Source organism: Myxocyprinus asiaticus, chromosome 43 (genome assembly GCF_019703515.2).
Source record: "Myxocyprinus asiaticus isolate MX2 ecotype Aquarium Trade chromosome 43, UBuf_Myxa_2, whole genome shotgun sequence".
NCBI lineage: Eukaryota > Metazoa > Chordata > Actinopteri > Cypriniformes > Catostomidae > Myxocyprinus > Myxocyprinus asiaticus.
Genome location: NC_059386.1, coordinates 15,448,570 through 15,460,939, shown reverse-complemented (window position 1 = coordinate 15,460,939; position 12,370 = coordinate 15,448,570). Strand labels below are relative to the sequence as shown.

The 12,370-nt window shown below is 42.9% G+C and overlaps 1 protein-coding gene across 5 annotated transcripts in view; it reads left to right on the top strand.

Annotated features, from left to right (window-relative positions):
• kcnip3b (Kv channel interacting protein 3b, calsenilin) overlaps window positions 1-12,370 on the top strand; it is a 52,410-nt gene that overhangs the window by 37,784 nt on the left and 2,256 nt on the right. For 3 of the 5 annotated variants that reach the window (XM_051685383.1, XM_051685381.1, XM_051685382.1), the window contains one exon: window positions 4,288-4,703. In XM_051685383.1, the coding sequence (XP_051541343.1) occupies window positions 4,608-4,703 (96 nt within the window). In that variant the 5' untranslated portion in view covers window positions 4,288-4,607. Of the gene's footprint in view, window positions 1-3,255; window positions 3,564-4,287; window positions 4,704-12,370 lie in introns of those variants that run through there. The other 2 variants (XM_051685386.1, XM_051685384.1) reach the window with 2 other exon arrangements.

Here is a 12,370-nt window from a genome sequence, read left to right as displayed (position 1 = left end):
AGTGTGTCTTGCCATCAAGTGGGCAGTCCTAACCCTCTGCTATTACCTGCTGGGGTGGGCCTTCATCCTCCACTAGGATCACGCCCCGCTTCAGTGGCTCCACTGCATGAAGGATGCCAGTGCACGGATCACTCGTTGATACCTGGCACCTCAGCCATTCAAATTTAAGGTGGTCCAGAGGCTGGGGCCACAGATGGTTGTGGCTGATTTCCTCTCCAGTAAATTTGGTGGGGGGGTTGGTGGGCCGGATGTTGCCCGGGCCTAAGTCGGGCAGTGGGGGTATGTGGAGTGGGACATGGTCATGTGTCTGTCATTGGGGAGAGTGGAAGCGTTAAGGGCCATCACCTGGTGATTATTGATACGTAACACCTGTGTCTCATTACAGTGATGAAGGAGATGGGCTTGAAAAGGCTGCCGGGAATGCCAGAGAGGCAGAGAGATTCCGAGACACACACACCCCGAAGCTGGAAAGCTATTTATGACTGTCTACGTGATACTGTTTGTTGTTAGTGTGAAGCTATGTGTGTAAAACCATAGAGACTATTGTTGTTATGAAGCTGAAAAGCCAAAGACTGTGTTTGTGAAACTGAAAAGCCTTTAAAGGTTGACTTACCTGGACTGCCACCCCACTTCCCACTCCCTTCCTTATTGTTGGAACCTTTACAGTGTCATAAAAAGCAAATGTGAGATGGAAAGCAGATTAAGTTTTTAAGGTTAAAGCAACAAAACCTACCTCCTTAGCCTGAACCTTAAACCTAAGCTTACAAGTGCACTATAGTAAAAGTGTATAGATGTCATAATATAACATTGTGTGAGGAACATGGTTGAAAGTAAGTGTTTATTAGTTGATAATCTGCTGTTTTACATGTAATTTGTGTGAAAGTGAATAAAAGTCGTTGTTTTAGTATTGTTTTAACATTTTGCAAAAATGTTGGTGTAGTAACGTGATTCTATGAGATCATGTTGGATGAATTGCTTATGTTGTTGCATTCCTTCTCAATTGTAATTTACCTTGGATTACAGCATTTGTTAATTAATGTGATTGCCAATTTTCGTTGCACAATTATTTGTCTTTTTATGTGTATAATATAATTTAATTTTAGACCCGATTTAAGGTTATCATAAAGATAGTTTGATCAGATTGCTTTGATCAAATCAATCTGACCTGTGTTTAGAAATTGTAAAAGTATTGAGAAATACACTGTCAAGTCTTCCACAGCGTTGTCATGCATGAAAGAGCCATAAAGCAGTCATAAAGCCCTTCCTCTAATACATAAAACTTAAAAGCACATTAAGTGAAGTAGACTAAACTAAGATCAAAATGATCAAGAGTAACTCCTCCGACTGCTTTTAAGCTACAGTACATCCACACATTTTTGCACAGACCTTCAGGCTATCTGTATTGAATTTGTATTATATATGTTTTTTTTACTTACATTGACGGAATGTTCAAACAACCAAACGGAATGTTCTTGAATTCAAACTGTCAAAACAATTACATGTAAAAATTCTAATCTTTCTATCTATCTATCATTTATCTAGCTAGCTAGCTAGCTAGCTAGCTGGTTGTTTATCTCACTGTAATGTATGTATAACCATCAACCTTCAAACTTTTAAAACTAGTTTTAAAGGGGTCATGAAATGAAGAATCAAATTGCCCTTGATATTTAGACATATAAGAGGTAACTGTACTATAAAAACATACTGAAATTTTAGAACTCAGAAAGAGCATTTATAGTTGCCACCCTGCTAAAATGTCTCGTTTTGAAATCTGTCTGTTTGTGACGTCAAGACACATTGCTCATTTGTATTTACACATCCCACAACATGCGTCATCCCACCCTTGGCCCCGCCCACTAGCGCACAGGTCAAAAGAGCATGCCCTGTGTGGCTAACTATTCCAAACATAACACTAAATGGGACCCATCTGGATTATTTTGAATTATTTTGTATATGAACATGAACAACATAGACTCTTTGACCACTGCCATGTATCTCACTGCTTTTAAAAGATGCAGTGTCAAGTTACAACTATGATAGGGAGAAGCAATTCTCTTTCTTTCTGCTGCCTCCTCTTGCTGTTTGAGCACAAGCGCGTCATGGATGCGTTCTTATGTCCATCCATGCGCTATTTTTAATTGTTGGTGTATGTAAACATAGCACGTCTTTGACGATGGACGTCTTTAACAATGGACAATGGACGTCTTTGACCATCAGTTTCCGGAGATGTGCACCTACAGTATATGTGTGTGCATAATTTCACCTTAATTTTCATGTCATAGTATGATTCAAGCTTTGCAAAGGAACTGTTATTGAAGGATGGGGCACTTAAAAACACTTTAAAAACATAAGTAAACCATTTCATTCATGAATATTTCAAATGTCATGACTGTTTGATAGTTTATGATGCTGAGTGTTAACAGTTGTGCTTGAGATGAACAGTTTAATATATTCAGATGCAATGTGTTGGATGTGCATTATGTGTAAACCCTGAAATTTAGTTTTATAATGTTGTGGGGCTTATTCATTCTCTTCAGATTGAGTTTACAGAATTTGAGGGGCTGCATGATGTTAGCCAATCAGAACAGTGGCCGTTTACATTGAAGTTTTAAGGAGGCGCTTACGCAAAAACCGAGCGTTTCAGACCGAGGGCCAAAAACCAGGTGGAAAATGATTATATATTACTAAACTGTGACTGTTTCGGTACAGAAAAAAACTTTTATAACATTATCATTGGATCAAAGGGAAGAAAATACAATTATAAAAAAATAGCACTTCATGACCTCTTTAAATTTCAGACAAGGCTTTGTCACGACAACATCAAAGTTTTTCTAAAAGTAGAGTGAAGATGATTTATTGAGCAAATGTGGAATGGTGGGAGCAATAATCAAGTTCACCTGCTAATAAACATGCTCACATTATGGCTTGCTCATCATTTTGTATTTTATGGATAGAGAAGAGGGAGTGTCTGTGTCTTGAGGTTAAACTCTCTCAGTACTCCATATGGAATATAGAGTCAATGAAGGACCGTGACTCACAAGTCTTTGGAGACCAAAGCCGCAAGAGGTTTCTGTACAAGAGATGCTGTTATGGATTTACATGGATGAGGACATGACAGAACTCAAACATATACATTTTTTGACTTTTTAAGACAGTTGATATGTTAATCAATGTTGCAGGCATTACTTATCTGTATGCACCAGTTACCAATTATTCAAAGTGGATGTGTGAGATTAAAGGAATTCGCTATTGTTTCAGAAGTGGACCCTGGACTCTATAATCCGTTCAAACAGCTTAATTGTTGCTAACTTAACCAAACCAAACAAGATAAGTAGTACATGGAGAAAGAATTATGTTTTGTTGCATGTCTTGAAATCGTTTAGCTGAAATCCAGCATGAACTTCTGACCTCTGTTCCTAAAGTTGATCGCAGTTGGCACTCATTGGCAGAAGCCTTGGCAATGGCTATTCAGGGTATGGAACTGTTTGCAATTGCTGTAGTGCTTCTTCTGTTTATAATGGTGCTCAAACAGTTTGGCATCTGGGAGCCACTTACATTGGATGGTAAGAACAGTATTGCTTTGTGTCTCCCTGGTTAACTGTAAAAAGAGAAAATGTACAGTTGTTACATTAAAGATCCATTTTTCGACCTGACCAGTCTCTTAAAATGACTTTTTGTATTGACTTTAATGAATGACTCATTTAGTGTAACTTCATGTAATTTAGCTGTTAAACACTTTTTACAGTGTTTATCAGCTGCTGCTGTTCTTAATAATGATGTAATTTCATCAGCTACACTGTAAAAAATGTTTTGTCATGCAACCTTAAATTTAAGCATTAGAAATAGCTGTTTAAGGGACAGTTCATCCAAAAATGATTACAAAAGGAGATGTTAAGTGGAATGACAGCCTCAGTCACCATTCACTTGGAAAAAGTATGGAGAAAAGTTGCATTGAAAGTGATTTGTGATGGAGACTTGCAATACTGCCTAATGTTTTCTTTTGTGTTCCATGGAAGTAAGAAAGTCACATGGGTTTGGAACAACATGAGGGTGAGTAAATGATAACAAACTTTTCCTTTTTGGGTGAACTATCCCTTTAAGGTAACAACTGCATATTTCACATTTTCAGAGAAATAAAATATATTCATATTACGAGGTAATACATTCATCTAATGTCATGCAATCTTGGTGCAATCCAGCTAATGTATATTTCTCCATTTCTCCATCCTTTTTATATCCTCTCTGAATTTCCTCCTTTCCCTTTCTATGTTCTCTCATGCCACATAGATGGTGAGCAGATGTCTAATTGAGCCCTCCTGATATCCTGTTCTACCATGTCTGTTTCCCTAGCAGCTCCTCTTCCTTTGTTTACAATGTCTGTTTTTATCTTCCTCATTTCAACTCCACATCTGTGGTTCTCCTGCACATTTTCCACCACTGCTTCTTGTTTCTCTCCTTAGAAAGTCCTCTTGTTAGTGGCACCCAACTGATATCAATCACTCACCACCTTCACACCCCCTCCTCTCCCCTCTCTTTTGGTTTCCACCCCTGTCTTCTCCTTCGTGCTCTCTCTAACAGACAGCATTGATGGTGATTTGGAGTTGTCCATGGTGCGACATCAGCCAGAGGGTCTGGAGCAGCTGCAGGCTCAGACCAAGTTCACAAGGAAGGAGCTGCAGTCACTCTACAGAGGCTTCAAAAATGTGAGACTGCTGTCGTTCAAGAGCCAAGAATTTTAATCAAGATTCTTAAAGGGATAGTTCACCCAAAAATGACAATTCTGTCATTATTTACATGTCATTCCAAACCTGTATGATATTCTTTCCTATGTGGAACACAAAATATACATTTTTTAAAAGACTTTACAGGGTTTATTTGCCATGATGACCATAAAAAAACACCCTAAATGTAATCGATGAAGGAACCAATACTCATTGGTCTCGTTCACACAGCAGCAAAATACGGTTGTCAGACCTGTTTTGAGTGCTTGATGCAGTTGCATTCACACACAGAACAGTTATTTACGAGTGTGACAACCGCATTCTATAACCAAACTGACACCTGCAAACCTTCAGGTCTCACAACTGCATTCTCAGCAAACCTGTGCTGTGTGAATGGAACCGCACTGGATGACTAGTTGTCTGTATATAATGTGAAAGCCATGCTGCACTGTACAGGAGTGTGTCGTCATGAGGGGTTTTGTTAACTCACGGAGACAGAGATTTGAGCTGCGTCATCAGCAGTTCCAACGGCTGTCTTTCACAGAGCTGTGCGACAAATGCTGTGCTCTGCACGTGGTTAAAAAGAATTTGAAGCCACTGTCGGTCAATTATGATCTGATGAATGAACTCATGACTCATTTGGTCTTGTTTATTTAATAACGCAGCATTATTGTGAAAAGACATGCCTGTGTTATGGACGTCGCCATCTTTAATATTTACTTCAGTCACTGTCACTGTGGTTACAGCTGTTAGAATACGGTTGTGACTTCGGTTGTTCGTTCATACAGACAGTATTCAAGCCATTACTAAAAAAAGTTGTATGAACAGGACATTTCAAGACTCACACATGTAAGTAAATGCAGTTGTCAGCCTAAACACTGACTGTGTGAACGTAGCCATTGGTTCTCATTGCATCTCATGACAAAATGTGTGACATGACAGACGTGATGAAAACCAACTAGGTTTGATGCTATCAATGTTCCCTCCATAATTGATTTTAGCACTTTATTTGATTTGATTTTTTTTATTTGAGAGTGAATAACAACTTTCGTTTTTCCATTCTTACTTAACGAATTTTGAAATGTCATTATCGTATAGCTTCAGAAGACTTGGAACATTGTAGGGATGATTCAGGTCCGATACCACGCTCATGCACTCATAAAATTCTCCAATACAAAAATCTACCATCTCACATACGAATGTCATTCCGTAAACATTCAGCACACAAATTAAAATCACATTATCTCCTAGTGTGAATATTGAACCGCAAAGGCTGCGATTGAATGAGATAAATATATAGTTTGCATGTGCTGCATGCTTCAAAGTGAATGTTCCGACACTGGCTGCTCATACCTTTTAGAGCTCCTTGGCTCACACATGGAAAACACCATCATAAGCATTGCACGCTCTGTTTCTAGCAGATGTAGAGGTCTGCACGGGCCTTAAAATGAAACCCAAACCCAAACCCTACCCGGCCCGAATGATACGTCAGATTTTAAGCCCCGACCTGAACCCTAAATCTGTCACGGATCCACCGGACTCCCTCTTTCATGCCACAATCTGCTCCCTCTCCCTCACCGTCAGTCACCCGCTCTCACTCGCCTGAGTTTTAATCATGCACACCTGCAGCTCATCATCACCCTGTTTGGACTTGCACTTAAACCTCATACTCACACTCAGTCAGCGTCTGGCCTTGTTGAAGGTTCCTAGGACTCAACTTTCGCTCTGCTTCAGAGGAAAAGAACTTACCTGTGTGTTAATTGACCTGTTTGTCAACGATCTGCTCTGGATGTGCAAGATATGTGACTTTGAGAACACTGAGTTTTCATTATACCTCTAAATACTAACCTGCTCCTCAGTTTACAGATGTTGTGAGTCTGAAACCCGGTTTGAAGTTAATATTTCCTGTTTTGGCAAAGATTGTACCTGAAATGCAGACCTGTGGATCCTAGTGGTGATCGGTTGATCGTCTTCTGCCTATGTTCTCCAGTTTGCCGAAAGACTGTGTTGATAAGACTGTATACTTACCTGAACACTCACCTCACGCTACTTACCTGTTTCCTCTGTGTACTGTTTAATAAACTCCCGCACCTGGGTTAATCTCCAGTTCCAGCATTGGTGTGTCATTACAGAAAGGCCAGACCAAAAAGAAAATTAACCCAACGGGTGTTCCACCAACACCGACGAGCACAATCACTAAGAGCATGGAGCTGATGGGGGCGTTCATGGAACTATTCAGGCAGGGACTTCCTCTTCGGGAATATTCAACTAAGTTTTACCAACTCGCTGCTACAACCACTATATCGGACTCATACCTCAGAACCATTTATGGAATGGGACTAAAGCTCTTCTGGAGGCAGAGAATCTTTCCTTTGCAGATTATGTCTGAGCCACACTGGACATCCATTACCCCTCACCATTATCGACACACAGGACAGAGAAGGTCACTCCCATCACCCCCAAGGTATCTCCTCTCCCAGCATTCTCCCCTTACACTGTAGGTTATGGCGGGAACCCCATGCCACCACCCACGCCTGCTTCGAAGACCACCGAGTTTACCTCGTTATTTTCTGCACAATCTTCTAAAGTGAATGATCCCCCACTGATGTCAGTACATTGGGGCATGAAGACCATTCCTCACAGATTATCAATGCCCATGCCTGCCACAGTTAACGAGCCAGGGCCCATGCCTGTCCCCGTAACAACGCTCCCAGCTGTCCGGAAAAAGAGGAGGAGAAGAAGGGCTCCTACTCCCCAGTCACTGCCAGTGTTCGTGACCACGGAGGTCGTTCCCCAGTTGCTGCCAGTGCTCACGACCACGGTAGTCATTCCCCAGTCGCTTCCAGTGCTCACAACCACGGAGGTCGTTCCCCAGTCGCTGCCAGTGCTCACGACCATGGTGGTCATTCCCCAGTCGCTTCCAGTGCTCACAACCACAGAGGTCGTTCCCCAGTCGCTGCCAGTGCTCATGACCACAGAGGTCATTCTCCAGTCGCTGCCAGTGCTCACCACCACGGAGGTCGTTCCCCAGTCACTTCCAGTGCTCACAACCATGGAGGTCGTTCCCCAGTCGCTGCCAGTGCTCACAACCACGGAGGTCGTTCCCCTGTCACTGCCAGTGCTCATGACCACAGAGGTCGTTCCCCAGTCACTTCCAGTGCTCACAACCACGGAGGTTGTTCCCCAGTCGCTGCCAGTGGCACCTTTGTCCAAACCTTCCACGGCTCCTTCGTCCAAGCCTTCCATGGCTCCTTTGTCCAAGACTTGCACAGCTCCATGCTCCAAGCCTTCCATGGCTCCTTGCTCCAAGCCTTCCACGGCTACGCCCCTCGAGCCTCCCATGACTCTGCCTTCCACGGTTGTGCCCCTCAAGTGTCCCATGGCTCTGCCTTCCATGACCTTGTACCTTGAGCTTCCCACAGCTCCACCTTCCCTGGCTCCGCCTTCCACGGCTCCGCCCCTCGAGTCTCCCATGGCTCCGCCTTCCACGGCTCCTCCCTTCGAGCCTTCCACAGCTCTGCCTTTCCTGGCTCCGCTCCTCAAACTTTCTGTGGCTCTGCCTTCCCTGGCTCCATTCCTTGAGCCTCCCGTGGCTTCGAATTCCATGGCTCCACCTCTCAATCCGTCCGTGGCTCCACCTTCCTTGGCTCCACCTTCCTTGGCTCCATCCCTCAGGCATCTCCTGGCTCCACCTTCCACGGCTCGCCTTCAATGGCTTCATCCCTCGAGCCTCCCGTGGCTCTGCCTTCCATGGCTCTGCCCCTCGGGCATCTCCTGGCTCCGCCTCTCGAGCCACTCCTGGCTCTGTCTTCCTTGGCTCCGCCCGTTGAGCCTCTCCTGGCTCCGCCTGTCTTCATTGAGCCTCCCTCGGTTCTGCCTGCCTTCGTTAAGCCTCCCTCAGTTCCGCCTGCCTTCGTCGAGCTCCGCCCTCAGAATCTTCCACGGCTCCACCCTCAGAATCTTCCATGGCTCCGCCCTCACCCTCTGAAACTCCACCTCCTACAGTTCAGCCCACTCCGCCACTATCTCCACCTTATGAGTCTCAAATCCCCAATCCTCCTGTGGCTCTGCCTTCTCCATCTCCGGTTCCTCCTCTTGAGACCCAAATCCTCCATCCTCCTGTGGCTCTGCCTGACCAGATTCCGGTTCCTCCTCCTGAGTGTCCAGTTTTTAATCCTCCAGCAGCTTCACCTCCTGACTCTCAAACTCCTGCTCTTCCTGCGGCTCTGCCCGCTTTTCATCCTGAGACTCCTCCTCCGACTGCTCCGCCATTGGGATCTCAAGTCCCTACTCCTGCTGCTCTGCCTCTGGATCCGCCTATGGCTCCGCCCCCTAAGTTTCCACCTCCTGCGGCCAAACTGCCGGACCCCATTCCCTTCCTAGTGCTGCCTCACAGGCCTCCTGACCTGTCCCTGCTCTGTGGCCACCCCCCTGGCCTCCTGACCCTGTCCCTGCTCTGTGGCTGCCTCCCAGGCCTCCTGACCCTGTCCCTGCTCTGTGGCTGTCTCCCAGGTCTCTTGACCCTGTTCTTGCTCTGTGGCCACCTCCCAGGCCTCCTGATCCTGTCCCTGCTCAATGGCCATCTCCCAAGCCTCCTGACCCAATCCTTGCCCAATGGTCACCTCCCTGGTCTCCTGATCATCCACAGACTCCTCCCTGGCCACCAGATTGTCTGCCAATTCCTCCTGATCATCCTCCTGGATCCTCCCCTGTCATCTGTGTCCTCCTGCCCTCCTCCATTTTTTGGCACCAGGAGTCACCCTTTAAGGTGGGGGGGGACTCCCTCTCTCACGCCACACTCTGCTCCCTCTCCCTCACTGTCAGTCACCTGCTCTCACTGGCCTGAGTTTAATCATGCAGCTCAGTCAGTGTCTGGCCTTGTTGAAGGTTCCTAGGACTCACCTTTCACTCTGCTTCAGAGAAAAAGAACTTACCTGTGTGTTAACTTACCTGTTTATCAACAATCTGCTCTGGATGTGCAAGATAAGTGACTTTGAGAACTTTGAGTTTGTATTATACCTATAAATACTGACCTGCTCCTCAGTTTACGGATTTTGCGAGTCTGAAACCTGGTTTGAAGTTAATGTTTCCTGTTTTGGCAAAGATTGTACCTGAAATGCAGACCAATCCTAGTGGCGATCGGTTGGTCGCCTTCTGCCTATGTTCTCTGGTTTGACGAAAGACTGTGTTGATAAGACTGTATACTTACCTGAATACTCACCTCACGCTACTTACCTGTTTCCTCTGTGTATTGTTTAATAAACTGGGTTCAGTCTCCAGTTCCAGTGTTGGTGTGTCATTACAAAATTGCTTACTATCTAATTTCTTCTCCAAGCAAGTACTGTTGCAATAGGCTGTAATTTATGTCAGCATATAGGCAACATTCATAACAGTATTGAAACAGTAAACATACACAGTTTTAACAAGACATGGTACACTAAGTACCCTTAGTTCACTAGAGCAGAAAGGGAAAAAAGCATTGCCTGACCGTTTATGTGCTGAAACTTCACTTGGTGCAGAACAGTCTAGAATAATATGAAACAATGCAACTGTCCCCTCTTTACAGCCTGAACTTGTTCAGATTGTTGAATCTTTATGACAACTGCGCTAAAAACAATCTAGATGCAGCGCAAAGAATGAAACAGAGCGCAGGTGTCTCAACATGCGTTTTTGACAATTTGAAGTTCTTTTTAACTTGACATGGTGTTTAAAATGCGCCGGTCCTGCGCGAGACGCTGAAGAAAAAGCGAGATGCATTGTAAATGTCAAACACATTCGTCCAGCATGTGTTTAATCAATGGGAAACAGAACAGACACACGCAAAAACACATTCGGTGTGAACGGCCCCTAACTCGTCCGTTCGTGCGTGTCTGTGAGTGAGAATGCATGCGTGAAACAAGTTCGGCAACCTGTTTATTTTTTCATTCATTACAAACCCGAACCCGAAGTCCTACTTGAAAAACTGACATGAACCCGGCCCGAAACCAGTCAGGTTCTCGGGTCCCGTCAGGCCCGAGTCGGGTTGCAGACCTCTAAACAGATGACAGCGAGCAGAGCATTAATTTACTTTGTATGTGCGAGGCACATACAGACTACGTATTTATCTCATTACAGTTTTTTTTTTTAATCTATTTTATACATTTCTCCATAGTATAGTCAATGCTCACAAAACAATTCACACAGCCGATGAAACAGACACTCAAAATTTCACTGCATAATGAAGCAATGTATTCTTAAATACATCAAAATTATAGATAGTGTTCTCTATTGAATTCATGAAATGTTCAGCAAAAGACATACAACTCTACTATTGAAATAACACATTTACCATAAAAATCCAAAATAAAGACCTTTTTCCATGTGTTTTCATAAAATTTCTCTAAATTTCTAGATGTTCCTGCTCCTCCTCTGGAAAGAGGATGAGGAAGTTTACTGTAAGTAAAAAAATAGCTGTCTTGCTATATTATATGAACCTAAGACAGCACTGTAAGCACAGATGGTAATTGTGGACATTGATTGTGGCATGCAGACCAATGCCATTCCTCCCTTTTCAGATCTGCTCACATCAGGCTAAACATTTTATGTGCCTCAGAGAGACCGTGATTCATAACATGATCAATTAGAGGGACTCTCAGATCATTTGAGCCTCTTCTGTGTCTTCTTTACTGTACTCTTCCACTCTGCTGTCCTCTTCCTCCCTGCTCACCATCATTACACCATCTCCATTTAGTCTTTCCTCAACTCTTACAATGCTCACCCATGAAAGAGTTTCCCTTTTCTCATCATTTCTTCCTCCTATTTTCTCTTCCTTTACCCAGGCTACCTATTCTCAGTTTGCACCTCTTCTTTGTCTTGTTCTTCCTCTTCTTTCTCATTGTTTGTTTAATCAGAATTTTCATATTTGACCCCTTTTATATAGTAGATAGCAAAGTTATGATAGGTGTGTGAAAAATGTAGTAAATTGCATTTTCTTTGCTGTGTGCATCACGTAGCGACCTATTTATCCGGGGGTGAGAAGTTATCTTCAAAAACACACAGAAACAGAAGGGCTTTACTGCAAAATGGAAAATCGTATGACAGAAATATATCACTACTCTATAATTGTGTAATATTCAATGCAATACTACTACTACTAATAATAATAATAATATAATAATAATAATAATAATAATAATAATAAATCAATAGTAAATGTATTATATTTAAGCAGCAATTTTTTTGAAACAAATAACTCCATAAATCCCAACATTTTGTAATTTGGATTGTGCTGTGAGGTTCTTTATAAAAGCACTTAATTTGATAAAAATAATACAATATTATGTTGAAAATTAATTGTTCTATTTTCATTTGATTAAAGTTTTAATTAATTCATTTATTTAGACATCATTTTGATGAAAACATTTAAATAAACAATTTTGATATGGATTTCATAAAATAAAAAATAAAAACAATAAAAACAGGTATCGGTATTGGCAAGTACCAAAAAGGAAATCTCGTACTCATACTTTTTCTCAAAAAAGAAAATGGTATCAGGACATCGCTAGAATAAAGTGCGTCCAATCTGTCTTTTTGTAGCTTGACAGACCACAGTCACTATTCGTTGTCATTATATGGTATATAAACCCTGTGTAGACTTTTTAACAATCACC